The sequence below is a fragment of the Poecilia latipinna genome, unplaced genomic scaffold, assembly GCF_001443285.1.
Source record: "Poecilia latipinna isolate Pla-1442-1.1 unplaced genomic scaffold, P_latipinna-1.0 Scaffold402, whole genome shotgun sequence".
Classification (NCBI taxonomy): Eukaryota; Metazoa; Chordata; class Actinopteri; order Cyprinodontiformes; family Poeciliidae; genus Poecilia; species Poecilia latipinna.
In genome coordinates, this window is record NW_015113018.1 from 741613 (window position 1) to 757379 (window position 15767).

Consider the following 15767-nt stretch of genomic DNA (forward strand, 5'->3'; position numbering starts at 1 on the left):
TGTGTGTGTGTGTGTGTGTGTGTGTGTGTGTGTGTGTGTGTGTGTGTGTTTCACTCACATGGAAAAATGCTGCTTTTTTTTTGCATCTGAAGAGGCTCATTACCCTATTCACTCTGCAGACAGACAGATCCTCATTCAGTTTAAAAGTTCCTGTTTATTTCAGCTGAACTCTTGATTATCCTGCTTATTCTGACAGTCTATTGAAGCTGCCAGCCCAAATGAAGCAATCATTTATTTATGAACAGAACAAAGGCGCTGCCTGGTGCTGCTTTTTGGCAGACTGCTCCCATCCACATAGCTGCCACCGCCTCGTATCCAACCCCACAATGCCTCACAATGAAGAAAGCTGCTGCTGCATGAGGTAAATTATTAGTTTTTAGTTTCCATGCTAACATCAGTTAATTTCAATGTACATGTACAACACTGTTTAATAACAAAGCTCGCCTCAAGTCACTTAATATTCAGGAATGTTGACGATTCAATCCTGTAAAAAGATTCAGTTAATTACAAATATTCCTTTTCATCATCCTACCTATAAAACCATGCCATTAGGTTCAGTTTATTATGTCAATTTGTGAGTGTCAGTGGACATCCAGTTGTATTAAGTTAACAACTTTGCAGCAGTCACTCGTTCTGAGCGTGTAGCGACAGTGGAGATGAGAAATCCCCTCCAGCTGAACCTGGTTCAGAGTGAGCAGCCATCTGCTGCTGCAAACTGTGGGTTTGACAAGACGGAGCATAAAGAACACAAAATCGCTGCTGGTCCAAGAGTATTTAGAAAAAATGCAAAGTGTTAATAGCTCCTGTTAGCGGTTACATATGAGAGGGAAACGGCTAAACTGACGAGCCAGCAGTAAAATCTGCAGGAAATGAGGGGAAGCAAAGAAAAACGATTCGGTAAGTGTCTTACCTGCAAGCGTTAAAGCTCACAACTCAAACCTTATAAACAACTGATGCTTCGTTACATAAGTTTTACACAGTTTCATTGTTCAACACATTTTTTTCCAAGTATTTGTAATGTGCAAACATTCAAAGAAATATAGAAATGTTTGTGAAAAGGCTCCATCTCATACTCAATAAAGGACATGAGTGTCTTGTTAAGTTTGGACCTAAAGGATGCACCTCAACATTTTTTCTTTAGGGTGGAATAATTTTACGTAAAACTTGAATATACACTGGATGTCAACATTTTAATTTGTGATTGTGATTACCCAGGTAAGAATTGTACATTCTGACTCAAATGTAGGGCAGGACGATATCTCTAAAAAACCTATCGCAATATCATGGTTTCAGATCAGTCGATCAATAATCGTTGGATTTGTTTTAAGTATCATAAATGCTGTCAGTCTGGTGACAGGATTCCTGTTTTGTTGTGCTCATTTTCTCCCTTCCTGCCGTTGTTTTGTTTTGTTTTTTTATACTTTTAAACAGTGCTGAGGCACGATGGCTAAACCTTAAACTGCTGCTTTGGCAGTTACTCAACAGGTCGTTGCTAGGTAACCAAAGAATGAGTGAGTTGTTGCTAGGTAACCAAAGGGCGAGCGAGTTAGCTGATTTCACCAACCTGGCTTAGCTGGCCGCGAGAGTGGCTAAACGCTTTCCTCAGCCATCGTTTCCCAGAATGCTTTGTGGTTCTGGATCAGTGAAATTATTGAATATTCTATCAGACGTATTATCTGTTGATATTTATCAGGTCTTGATCGCGATATATACTACTGAATTATGGTCCAGTCTTGCTAAAATCCTTTGGTATTTAACAGGGATATGACCCACACATACAGGTTACTCGTGTCTTATGGTCTTAATCTGAACCCATGACCTGGACCATGAGGTGTGTGTGTAGATGTAGCTTTGGCCGGTTAGAGATATATAAACCTTTGTGCTAATCCCAACTAGCGCTAACATATACACACAGATCTACACACACTCAACGGTCATTGATCCTCTTGTCACGCAAAGCCACTCAACACAATGTAGCTCTAACATTTTCAGCATTCTGCAGAGCGTGGGCTTTAAAAGCTCTAATTGTGCACTTCTCAAGCTACGTGGCACTTTTCTAAAAAATGCTTTTAGGGTTTCAAATGCAGACAGGTTATCAAATCAGCTCCAGCAGAGAGCAGCTGAACATTATTCCAATGGTTTTTTAGTTTGTAGAGAGATAATGACATGCATGGAACTAAATAACTGTAGTTAAATACTGTTTTTATTTAAAATGGGGAGAAGCTCTGAAATAAAATGTTGTTTATTCAAACTTTGTTTTTCTTTCTGAAAATTCTTCTTTGCAGTAAATCTTATATCATCTAAAAGTTGCTGTGTTTCCCTTTAAGTGTTTCCAAATTGGTTAATACAACCCATTCTAATTTTGAGCAGCAGAGTTGAGGATGTGGGTTGCAACTATGAAAAACTTTCCAAATCCACTGGCGATGCATTTAATCCACTGAGATGAGATTCTGCTACCAGTGACGATTCAATTTTATCCTCCAAAAGGTGAACGCTCAGCCCACAGACTGGAGTTGATCAGAAATTACCCCCAAAGTTTAAGTTTATAATTGGCCACTTCTAGTATCAGGTCGGGTTTGTTGTTGATGTCTAATTGACATAATCGCACTGACTGATTATATTAACTAGTGGGTTTTTTCTGGATTCTTGATCTGATGAAACTAGAGGTTGATTCTCCATGTTTGATTCTATAAAGTTGATGGTCCTAAACGTTGATCTCTGGTAACGAGTAGTTTCTCTAGATGAGCTTAAGTTGGTTCTAATTCCTGCCCTGGGTTGAGTGAAATCCTCTGGATCTTGGATCTTTTTGCTCTAAAAGGTTTGGTTCCTGCTCTGGGTTGAGTGAAATCCTCTGGATCTTTTTGCTCTAAAAGGTTTAGTTCCTGCTCTGGGTTGAGTGAAATCCTCTGGATCTTTTTGCTCTAAAAGGTTTGGTTCCTGCTCTGGGTTGAGTGAAATCCTCTGGATCTTTTTGCTCTAAAAGGTTTGGTTCCTGCTCTGGGTTGAGTGAAGTATATAAACTAAAAGTTCCTGTAGTTCCTCTGGATACTGCAGCAGTGTGTGATCCAGCTGGTGACCAGCATTAGGATGGTGTATATAGGTGTAGTTATCCCACTCTGCTGAAGCTCGTCTTTTTCAATCATTTGATCCTTAACTTGCCAATTTATTTCTTGAAAATGAAGAACAAAATCGTCCTGTTTGTTCTATTAAATGCATCTGTATGGGTTGAAAGCAGGAAGCTTGTGTGGGTGATCTGATTCGGGGCTGTTGTTGCGCACTCTGCTCCAAGTCTTTATCACTTCTGTTTGACCTTCCTGTCCCACGCTCATCCAATTCTTTTCTTCCCACTTTCACACTTTCTGTGTCGTCTCATGTGCGAGCTCGTTGTCTGTACTTCTTGAGATTATTCGCCCATTAAAGAAGCCCTGCTACAATGCATGTGAGTGAATGTGTTTGTTATCCTGAATAAGGCTTGGCCATGAGCGAGTCTTCACATCACCTGTTGCCATGGTAGTTAAATAGGCAGAGAAAGATGGAGAGGAATGGAGGAAGGGAGGGAGACGGCAGCGGTGGGTGGGAGAGGAAAATTGGATGATGTGTTCTGGAATAAACCCGCAGAGAACGGGGCTGCTTTTACACGCGAAAGAGGGTTTTCTGGAAACCAAGTTATTTAGCTGCTGATGTTATTTTTGCCTTTTGGTCTCAGGCATGGATACTCCAGAACATACCGCTCTGTTCTTGTCTCGCAAAGGCAGAGTAAGGAGCTGATCAAAGATCCAATTTAATTGAGGCTCCATCACAGTTTATCACATTAGCCTCTTCTTAGCGTGGATAACAACATCAAGACATCCGACACCTGATTGGGTTAGCATTATGCTCTTCTAACATCTTCCTCCCATAAGTCACTCAGCCAGACATTTTGTATAACTGAGTTCTTGGACTAAGAGATATTTCTTATTAGATTTTTTTTTACCTTATTTTATCATAGAAAAGTCAGTAGCATACAGGATCAGACACTTTAGAAGCCACAGTGTATCTGCATTTGGCAGATACTCTCCAAATATATCCTTAAATATTGCTAGGAGTATATTTAAATATATTCGTAAATGTATTTATATTGATTTAAATGTGCCAATAATGAAATATTTTTATGTGAAATTACTAATGTTGCTTAAATATTAAAACTGTATATATTTATTTGATAGTTTCTGCTCTTCAAATGGACTCTTAACATTTTGGTTTGTTAACTTGCAGAACTCCAAGTATCGGACCAGATTTACAAGATACAATTTTAATTCAAAAATGTTTTTGTAAGTTTTTAAAATTTAATATACTCCGATTAATTTCTTTATTTTAGATTTGAATTAAAAATAGTAATTGGCTAGAAAAAGTTTTTATCTATTCTTTTTGTTTCATGTTTGAGTTGTTTCAGGGAATTTTTAAAAATGTTTGTCAACAACATTTCAGACCTTCACCAAAATGGAAGCACATAAATGTTATTGTTTTGCCTCATTGCTACAAGCTCAATAGCTTGTAGCAATTAAGCTACAAGCTATTAACATTTAATGTGATTTTGCTCTAATCTTGGAGAGAAAGATTCAAAATCTTTGAAAAATCTTAAACCAGGCCTAAAAATTACTTGGGTGTTGTTATGTTGTTGGCAGACTCTAAATAACTAGCATTTATTTTCATTATAGCTGAAATGACTTCAGTTTGACTCGAGAATAATTTGACATTTAAATAACACTGATCATGTTTTTATGATGGCTTCATAGTTTCTGCCCACTATAAAATGACAGATAAGAGGAGAGTCGATGAATGCTGCTGCTGGAAGGAGAAGAAAGGAAACGCAGTGAAGGTGGACAAACGCTTGTCAGTGTGATTGTAAGGAGTAAATGGGAAGCAAAGGAAAAAAAAGAGCTGAATACTGGAGAAAGAAGATGGGAGGAGAGGAGGAGGGGAAGCGAGCGTGAAGGGGAATGCCATTAACGGCTTTGTTCGGTTCTCCCGACTGAACATTGGATAGACATGGATAAACTCTCAAACAAACATTCGTAAGGGGGTGAGAGTGACGAATGGCTCCTTGTTTTAACTGTCCGCTCACAGATTATTGAGAGAGCATCAGAATTTGTGCAAACGTTTGTCTGTCTGAGCTGAATTTCGCTGTGGGTAAATTTTGCCATGTGTGCATTTTGAAATGAGCAACTGGAAATATTGCTGGAGTTAAAAATGGAGAGAACAGTGTGCTGTCAATTGATTTAAAAAATTTAACCAGGTTAATTAATCGCTATGCTTAATTTTGTAAGCTTGAAATAAAAAAAAATGCACATTTTCAAAAAGATTTTTTAGGAAAGTGTTTTATCGTCTCAAACCAAACGTCTCAGTTTTCCAGGTTTTCATATTCAGGAAGGTTTAAGATAAGTATTTTTTTTTCAATTGTAATTTATAAATATTAACTATAATTCACTGTTCTAATATGTACATACTTCCTGGGTTTTTTAATCCAAAATCCATCTCTTTTCCTTTTTTTTTTTTTTGAAATTTGTCTGATTTCCCTCGCTCATCTTTCTTCTTATATTTGCTGCATTATTGGCCGTTTAACTCGCTGCCTTGAACGAAGTAACCATCTTCAGGATAGGCATTTATGTCAAAATAGGTTAAACAGTTAATCTGCATAATGTAATATTAACGCATTAAATTTAAATGCATTAACTTGTTAACAGCCCTAAAATATATATTCAAAACTGGACGTGGGTGGTGCAAGTCGAGGGATGAAGTCATCATATACCCGTTATATAACTGAGCTGTAACAATACTCTTTACCAGCACTGCAGAGAGGGAAGGAGAACCTGAGCTGCTGTAATGCATTGCAGCAGGAAGCTGTTAATAGTTTGAGTGGGGAAGTGAGATGGAGAAGCAAAAAGAAGTATTATTGCTTCTCCTGCAGGAGAGAGAATAAAGGGATTGGCCCTCATAGCCAGTGGAGACAGGATGTTGTTGGGATATTATGCAGTAGCTATGAAATGGAAGTAGCTGATACAGTTTGACAGCATTTGTACTGCAGGCTCTGAACTGCTGATTTGAGAGGGAGTTGAGACAGAGAAGGCACGAGACGAAAGAGTGTATGAAAATTATGTTTCCAGATGGACTTGGGCAAGATTTATGAAGAAAATGCCACATTTATCTTCTCTAAAATTATAAATGGGTACTATAATACAAGGTTTCCCTCAGAAAACTTACTAAGCCCGGTGGTTTGGGCGCTCAGCAGTCATTCATCCAGCAGCTTTTGAGTTAAAAAATGTCTAAAGTTGACAGGAAATTTGAAAATATCACTTGGTAAGTATGTGTTATGTGTTATTGGAAGATTAATATCTGAACACCCACTATAAAATCTTAAAAAATGCAAATATTTCAAAAATCTTAAACAAACAATGCTTAGCCTGGTGGGGGTACAAGTAAAGCCTGGTGGCCCGCCAGGCTTATAATACACGGGGGTAAACCCTGTAATCCAGGCCGCATTTTGGACGTTCTCTCTCTTCAAACTTTATAGTTTAAAGTTTTTGGTAATCATCGTATGCTAACTGTGAGAACTTCATTCTTATCTCAAGAAATGAATCGTTCAGTTTCACTACTTGAGGAAATCCATCAACAGTTTGACAGCCAGGCTCCAGAGCTCTGAGTGGGACAACTATCTGATTAAAATGGGTGGATTGGTGCCAGTTCAAGACCTGCGTCTTTCCCAGCTGGAACACAAAAGCCTGTCACCTTGGTGTGACCACAGCACAAAGCTCGTCACTGTTCCAGGAAGTGTGAGGCTGTCGGGCGCCAAGCAGTCCTTCGAATCCGTTTGACTCTCTAATCCAGCAAGAAAACACCACTCCTTTTATTTCCCCTCAGTTCCTCCCCACTTTCCCACTTTCCTCCTCCTGCCTCTACCAAACATGAGCCCACCTTCGGACACCCATCTACCGCCAATTAACACGAAAATACAGCCACAGCAAAACTCTTAGACTTTATATAATTTGGCTGCCACTAAATGCTTTTTTTAGATTTAAGAAACTATTTTTTCTTCCCAAAATGTTATTTACAGTACACCACAACATAAAATGTAGACAAAAATTTGCACCTTAAAGCATCAAATGTGTGCATGAAGTCTGGCCTCTTCATTAAAAGAAAACCTCCTAAATGTTCAGAATGTCAAATATGATGATTTGAACCAGAAGAAACCAAAAACATGACTCTTTTGTCATCTACAGGAAGGTAATCAGTTTCTGTCCCTTATTTAAAATGTGAATATAGAGGCTGTAACATTTCCATCTACCTTACACTTGACTGTTGAGTCTTAATATCATGGAAATTTTAAGTTTGTTTGGTTTTAATTTATTAATTTTATTAACTATCATTTTTAAAGTAGTTTAAGCAATATTTTTATATTTCACAGGCAGCTTCAACTAATGAAACTTGCATTTAATATTTCCATGAACTGTTTCAGCTTAAAAAAACAACTGTTTGCTGAGTTTGTGCTGCTGTGGTTTGTAACAGAAACCAGGAATTTGCAGTGGATCCAAATTCCTGAATTATCGCCAAACTTTGACCTCTTCCAAACTTTACAAAACTTGTGTAACTAAAAAACATTTTGTATTCAAGTCTGCATCCTGCACACTTACAGCATCACACCTGAGTGGCAACATCTGAGTGAACTAGTCTTAACAGCAAAAAATGGCTTTAAATGCAGTTAAACTAAACATGCAGAATTACAGTTTTTAACGGTGTTTGGTCAGAAAAACGGCATTGTTGTTTTTCTCTTTTTACATTTTGCTACATTTGATTTAATTTCACCAGATCCAGATAATTTAAAAAACATCTTGTTTATTCTCAAGATGTTGTTTGGTGCTTAAACTTATTCAAACTCTCTTGTTAAAAATATTCAGTCAGTTTGTGCCTCCAACATTTCAGCTGTACCAGTTGTTAATTACATGGCCCATTCCTTTCCTTTTTTTGTTGTTGATTTTTTTACTTGGAGCTTTTCTCCGTGGTTTGCTCTCCCTCCCCTTTGGAGAGAAGGAGCAAAGAAAAAGAAACTTAATCCTCCTTTTGAGGCAGCGGTGGACCATCGAGCGCTTTCTCTTTTTCCTGCATTTTCTCTGAAAGTTTTCAGGTTAATCTTGACTTAAGCGAATGCTCAGTTTCCTTCACATGTTGCTTGTTTTTTCTTTAACATCCTTATAATTATCATTTCAGCATGATTGTCATTTGTTTTTGATTGTTAAATGCAGTTGCAAGTGCTGCTTCTTGCACTGAAATGAGCACACATGGCATCTAAAATCATATTCTTTGTTTCTCACTAATATTTTCCTAAGTTGCTAAAGTGAAAACCATCTCTGTCTACTCTAGAGAAATATCATGATAATATGCAGGAAGGAATCTGTCGACAATGACATGGAGAAGTGTTGATATCTGCTTAAGTTTTTCATTTTTCTCAAGTGTGTAATTCTAAAGCAGAAAGAAGTTTTCAAACATGAACAAATGCAAATAAAAATCTGAACAAATGCAAATAAAAATCTGAACAAGTGTGCAATTTAATCCAACATTTTACTTTTCTAATATCCACTCAGTCTTCAAGCCAAGGTTTTCTGTGTACTCTGTCTGTACATTGTTTTTTATCTGTAGCACACAGATCAACATGAGTATTGACTGAAAAATGCATCATGTTCCATTTGAGGTACAGTTTGTGCTTTTTGCATGCTGACACTAGAGCTGCCGGGCCTCCAGTCCCTCCAGAACCGCCATTTTGACTCCATGTCTGAGGTGCATTAATGAGAACCAACATGACATTTACAAACGTTGCTTTTGCTTCTGTTTTTTAAAATCTGTGTGGAATCAGAGCTTGTCAGTACAGAAATAAAAAACAAAGCTAGTGATTTAGATTTTATCAACATAAAGGTTACAGTTTTCTCAGAAATTGGTTATTTCATTGTACCAAGTGATGATGTCATCCCCGAGGCTTCTGTCGTGTTTAGTTGATTTTAATCTGAGACAGAAAAACACAAATATCACATATGACTGAAGGACTGTGACTTGTGGGGATAATTATATTTTAAGTGATATTTTTATAAATACAGAAACATCTAGTGGTGTATATTTCCTACCCAACATGGATAGACAGACATGCAGCTGTCTGTTTGCCTGATTTATTATATTTGCCATTTGCTTACTCTTCTGTTTTTGTTTTTGTTTTTTTTGTATTTTGGGACTGTTCTGTGTAAGGCCGAGGTTGTGCTCAGGGTTGAATTATCAGCAGATTTCTTAAATAAAATTTTCCAGTCATTGAGCTTTCAACCCCTTTTATAGATTTATCAATCATATTTTAAAGATTATCCAGGTATTTTATTCTACTATTGATCACAGACTTCAATCACTTTAAATAATAATCAGAGATGGTGCCAAAAATTATTTAAGGTTCTTTTTAGAGTCTTATATAATCAATCTTTAGCCCATATTGCTCCAATATGACCCACTGTATTTCCGAGTTTGATTTTTAATAATGCAAATATATTCAATCCAGCCAATTAAGTAAAATCCAAATTATATTTTTATTTATTGCAATTATTATTCTCATTAAATGAAAACTGTTTTATTGTTCAAGATCCCTGTTGGTTGCCATAACAACACCAAACATTAATGAAACAGCTGCGTGTGCAGCCTCCTATTTTCTCTCTGTTGTGGTGCAAATTACTTCCATTTGCAATATGCATGGTGCTAACTCTGACAATTTGTTAAAAATGTATTAAAATTGACAAAAAACTTAACATCTAACACAGTAGTGAGGTAAATTTCAGAAAGTAAAAAATGCTAACATGAGTTAGAAAACAGATGCAGAGATCCATGTAGGGAAGGTTTTGAACCAAGTTTTCCTCTGCTGCCGTGTCGCATGTTGTTGCCCCCACCCCCCATCTTATTCCACCATATTTTTCAGTGTTTAAGTCGCTGCCTGCTTTCACCCTCAGGTCACGTTTGGGGGCTTTCCTGCTTTCCTTTTCTGCACTTGTCCATCACAACTGACATACATAATGTCAGGCAATTTACTGGAGTTATTCTCCATGTATCGCTGATTGGCAACCCCGTCCCCTCCTGGCACAGCAAGGCCACTTTGTATCAATATTCTCTTTGTAGTGGGAGATGGGGGGCAATTGCCCTGAATGTCGGAATAATTGCACACAGCTAGCGGCACACATACAATTTCTCTTCCAGACACGCAAACCTTCATGCACCACACTGGAAAACACAATAACTGGGACACACTAAATACATGAAAAATGCACAGAGGACATGGGCAGAATGAGGACACATGAAGGGGATTTGATGTGCAGTTTGACTGAGGTGGCATTAAAAAAAAGACTGTAAAAAAGACTCTGTTCTTTGAGACAGACACACTCAGAAAGACGCTTCCACTCCAACGTGGCCTGAGGCCTAAGTAGGATCTGGGTTGGACGGGTGGACAGACAGACGGCCTTTGATTCTTCCTGAGATTCAAAACTGGGGGAAAAGGGAAACTCTTTAAAACTCAATTTATGATGCATGTAAAATGTAGAAACGATTCTATAAGCCCAAAAACAAAAAAAGCACTTATTGCAAATGCCACAAACTTTAAAAAAATAAAGCTGAGGTCAAATTATGTGGTTGTTTTCTATGAAGAATGAGCTTCAGCTTTACTACTTCTGTAGTAATTTCTGCTGCATAATTAATTATTAAAGAGGAGAACTGCAGCAAGTGGTGTGAATCTGAACTTCTGGTGCTGACAATACAGTTCATTCGGTGCCTGGACCATCATTTCAGTACATTTCCACTGCCTTGAGGCTGCATGTACTGTGAATCGGTGCTATATAAACAGAATTAAATTAAAATATTCAAATGTTGTCGAATAGGTTGTAAAACCCTTCGATGATGATTCTGTGCACATTACCACAGGTTTCTGTGCAGTTCTGAAATCTATGTCAGCGCTCATGCATCGCTGCACCCATTTACTGGTGGAGCTTTTCTCCCATCTGTGGATCTAGAACACACCAATTGAGGAACGATCAAAATATCTTTACAAGCCCTCACTTCACCCTGGCACGCACAGAAACCTACTGGTGCATGAGTGTTTGTTTGTAAGCACGTACGATCGATTGTGACAAGAAGTTGGTTTAAGTGCAGCTCTTTGTCGCATGTTCATTTCACATCTGCGCTGCTTTGTGACGTGTGCAGCAGGCGAAGGCTGAGATTATCACAGAACATGGGATTGTTTTATGTTTTATTAATAAAGTATAGAACATGACCCGAAACATTAAAACAACAATTTCTCCCTCTGCTGCACATTAAAATACCAATTAGCATAAGCAATATTTATTTTCCGTTACATTTCTGGATATTTTCAGACAGTTTGGCAAAAATACAGAATAAAAACCTAAATTAATTAATAGTAAAAAAAACCCTATGGATTTGTTGTAGGACATGTACTGTTTGTAGAGTAGATGCGTTTAGCACAACCTTCTTTAGTGACTGTTTTTATGACCAGAAGTAACATTTGTTTTTTGAGAGCAGAAATCGTAGAAGTCTTTATCTCGAGATTCAGTTTTGTTAAATTAGGGTTATAAACCAGTTAGTATTGCCATCTTAAAATATATCTGAAGGATAACCTTTGACCTTTGCATTTAGCCTTTTGCATCTATTTATAGATACGTTTAGCATTATTAAATATTAATTATTTAATAATGCTACAATTATTAAATAATTGTAGCATCTCAAATGCTTCTCGAGATGAAATATACCGGTAATAGATTTGGAGGAATCAAGAATAATTGAGAGTCAATAAATCTAAATTTTAGTGGACTTAGTAACTACATTAAAGGTTATTCTGATTGTGATGTTTGTGCCACCAGCATGTCGTGACTAAAGGATCGGTGTAAAGAATATCCGTGTTGCTTGTTTGCTCAGTTCATGGCCAGCATTCAGAGGACTCTCTGCTCAAAGCAACGTTTATTGAAATGATTGCAGTCGTACATATTTCAGAAGCTTCTAAATATTCATGTCATGTCTTGTGCTGGTGTAAGTTTCAGCCCCTCTTCAAGGTGTCAGCTTAAACCTAATTTTTTATTTATTTCCAAAGCCTTTCCACCCAATGGTGAACTTGGCATGCAGTGCCGACCTGAGGATGTTTCTGTGCGCCCTGTACGCGCCGGTGTGCACAGAATACGGCCGAATGTCCATGCCGTGTCGGTCCATCTGCCAGCGGGCCAAAGACGAGTGCCACAAACTCATGGAGATTTTTGGAGTAGCTTGGCCAGATGACATGGAGTGTAGCAGGTAAGGATGAAAAACCCAGCCCAAACAGATTTCTATGGCCATGCCAGACTGCAGCCGTAAAAACAAATACATTCACATCGAATGCTTGAATTGATCTTTCACAGATTTCTTTACATCAATCTAATCCCAAGCAAGGGATAAACTAAGCATACAGGATCAAACTGCATACACCCCTTTTCAGTTGGTAACTACATTTTATTAACATTTGACCCGTTATTTTATTGTTCTAGTGTTACGCCTTGTGTAATTCATCATGTTGAGTTGGCGCTGGGTGTGAGAGATTACAGGTTGGCTGTTCATTGTAGCAACAAGAGCACAACAAAGAACACAGCAAATACTAAATCAACATGTCAGGCATGATTTATCTTTTTATTTCTTGTGCTCATTTTTTAAAAACAAACATTTCTTTCACAAAAAAAGGAGACAACTTGAGGATTTAAAATAAGAAAAACAAATATTTTTAAAGTCCTATTTAAAATCTGCATTTCCATCTTCTTTGCACACTTTTACACCTTAAGGTCATTGTTTAATCAAATTTTGCTTAAATTTTCTTTATTCTGCTCATAGTTTGAGTGAGACCACCTGGAAGAGTCGGTCGTTCTTGAGAATAGTTTGTTGTTAAAGTCTTTTGAATCCGTCTGTCAGCAGGTGTTGATTCACAGATCCCAGGTGGATCACAGAAAAAACAGCTGGAATAATCCATAAAGGGAAGACAGGTCCCTTCAAACCGAAAAGAAAGCAACGACGGCAAAGTTTACAGGTTCATTTTGAGTTCATGAAGGGAAGATTTATACAGGGATTTATTCAGTGAATAGGAGAAAATGAGGAGGAATATTCTGAAAGCATGAGGTTAGTTTTACAAACTCTATGAAAATTATTTTTAAGCTTTAATTCATCATAGAAATGCATGACAACAGTACCTACAGTACCTTAAAATACCTTCAGTCAGAATAAAATGTTCATAGGTTTTAAACGTAAATCTCCATTAACTCTAGATTTAAAAAAAATGTTATTCAAAGTCTGGTAAATCACTTGATTTATTAGGTCTACAATTAAGTTTACTCCCAGAATAATGTTTAGTCCTCAAAGTCCCTTCAGGGAAGCAAACATACTGATCTTAAAAACGGCTTCATAAGAAGACAAGACTCCTAACGTGTGATCGCATAAACAGAAAGCTTGTAGCAGATTCACTTGATGTTCAAAGTGTTTTGTTTCCCAGGTTTCCAGATTGTGATGAGCCTTACCCTCGCGCCGTGGACCTGCTGACGGGCCCAGAACCCACTGACCAGTCGTCCATGACGGTCCAGAGAGATTACGGCTTCTGGTGTCCCCGAGAGCTGAAGGTGGACCCAGACCTGGGCTACTCCTTCATGGGAAGGAAGGACTGCTCTGCTCCCTGCCCATCCATGTTCTTCAGCCAGCAGGAGCTCAGCTTCATGAGATACTTCATTGGAGTCGTCTCTATTGTTTGTCTCTCTGCAACGCTCTTCACATTCCTGACGTTTCTCATCGATGTTACAAGGTCAGAGTAGTATTTTTACCGAATATTTCTTTTACAAAACCCTGTGAATTAAATCTGAAATGAAAATGTATCTTAAGTATGCATATTTAGCACTCAAACACCTACGTTTAAAATCCCTCAATCCCTGGATATTGTTGCTTTTAATGGTACACAGTTCTTCGAATGTCCTGAGAGTAAATCCCATTTAATCCATAACAACTGGAACTTTTAATATCTAGCAAGTTATTCACAATTTACAATCTATTAAGGATGCTGCTCAGATTAATTTCACTCCCTGCTAAAGCGGGATTGAAATTACCGTAATAACCTGATATTGGTTAGAAAGCTCAACGTCTCGCCCTTTCAGAAACCGTTGGAATTTTTCAGACAGCGCAACGTGTGGCGGAATTACGGTACTGCAAATTTGGCTGCGTTATCGCCGATACGTTTGGTCTGGAAGGCTTAAAATGATGAATTAGGACTAAAAGTGAAGCAGAGAAATTAATCAACTGTGTCTGTACAGGTTCCGATACCCTGAGCGGCCAATCATCTTCTACGCTGTGTGCTATGTCATGGTGTCGCTGGTCTTCTTCTTGGGTTTCCTTCTGGAGGACAGAGTAGCATGCAATGCGGTGAGCCCGGCCCAGTTCAAAGCTTCAACCATCACACAGGGCTCTCACAACAAGGTGGATGATTAACCTGTGTCCTAACATCACAAGTCCTGTCATGGAAATGTTTTCATTCTGATCCCAAAGGATTCGGTTGGATAAACAGAACTCGTTCTTCTTGTTGTCTCTCTCTCAGGCATGCACTCTCTTCTTCATGGTCCTGTATTTCTTTACCATGGCTGGCAGCGTTTGGTGGGTCGTACTGACAATCACTTGGTTCCTGGCCGCTGTGCCTAAATGGGGCAGCGAGGCCATTGAGAAGAAAGCCCTCCTCTTCCACGCTGTGGCCTGGGGCCTCCCAGGGGCCCTCACTGTCTCCCTGTTGGCCTTGAATAAGATCGAGGGAGATGGGATCAGTGGAGTGTGTTTCATAGGCCTGTATGACATCGATGCCCTGAGGTGGTTTGTTCTGGCACCGCTCTGCTTCAATGTGGCGGTGAGTGCAGTTAGAAGAGCAGTGATGAAAGAAGGGATAAATGATCGATTGTGGAAGAGATAAAGGAGCGAATGATATCTTAGAAATGCGGACTGCTTCACTGTACCCTTTAAGAACTAATCACTCATTGTAGTCGCGCAATATCTGTCTGAGTGCCTTCTTCTTTTGCCTCATTGTTCCCTCAGGTTGGCGTCTCGCTGCTTTTAGTGGGAATTATCGCTCTGAACCGGGTCCGGATGGAGATTCCACTGGAGAAAGAAAACCAGGCCAAACTCGTCAAGTTCATGATCCGAATGGGCGTGTTCTCGGTGCTCTACCTCGCCCCCTTGTTCACCGTGATTGGCTGCTACATTTATGAACACACCTATCGGGGTATCTGGGAAACAACGTGGATGGAGGAGAACTGTCGGCGGTACCACATCCCCTGCCCATATAAGGTAAAGGAGAACAAAGGGATTGCTCAACGCAGCATGAGACACTGTCATCTTTTTAACCGCTCTACTTAAAGACGACCTGTATGCTGCCTTTGACAGGTTAGGATTGTTTATGCGCTATATAAAACATGTTCATTACATTTTTTTCACAAAATCATTCTGCTCAGTTCCACCCATGTTGATCTCCTTTCTGACTGTTTTAGAGATTTTTGTCACTTTAAACTTTGCATAGTTGGTTCACCTTAATGCAAAATACATTCTGTTGAGCAACATTAGTGCTGTGAAAAAGTGTTTGCCCCTTAAAGATTTCTTCTGTTTTTGCTTTCCTGTAACACCTAAAGCAGTGTTTTTCAACCACTGTTCCGCGGCACACTAGTGTGCCG

At 38.7% G+C, this 15767-nt stretch overlaps 1 protein-coding gene across 3 annotated transcripts in view; it reads left to right on the forward strand.

The window, feature by feature from the left end:
* The window catches only part of LOC106950481 (frizzled-3-like), a 38168-nt gene that overhangs the window by 13006 nt on the left and 9395 nt on the right, over window positions 1-15767 (forward strand). For all 3 annotated transcript variants that reach the window (XM_015037381.1, XM_015037380.1, XM_015037379.1), the window contains 5 exons: window positions 12149-12345; window positions 13565-13867; window positions 14370-14532; window positions 14651-14950; window positions 15136-15387. In XM_015037381.1, coding sequence (XP_014892867.1) covers window positions 12149-12345; window positions 13565-13867; window positions 14370-14532; window positions 14651-14950; window positions 15136-15387 — 1215 coding nt within the window. The remainder of the gene's footprint in view (window positions 1-12148; window positions 12346-13564; window positions 13868-14369; window positions 14533-14650; window positions 14951-15135; window positions 15388-15767) is intronic.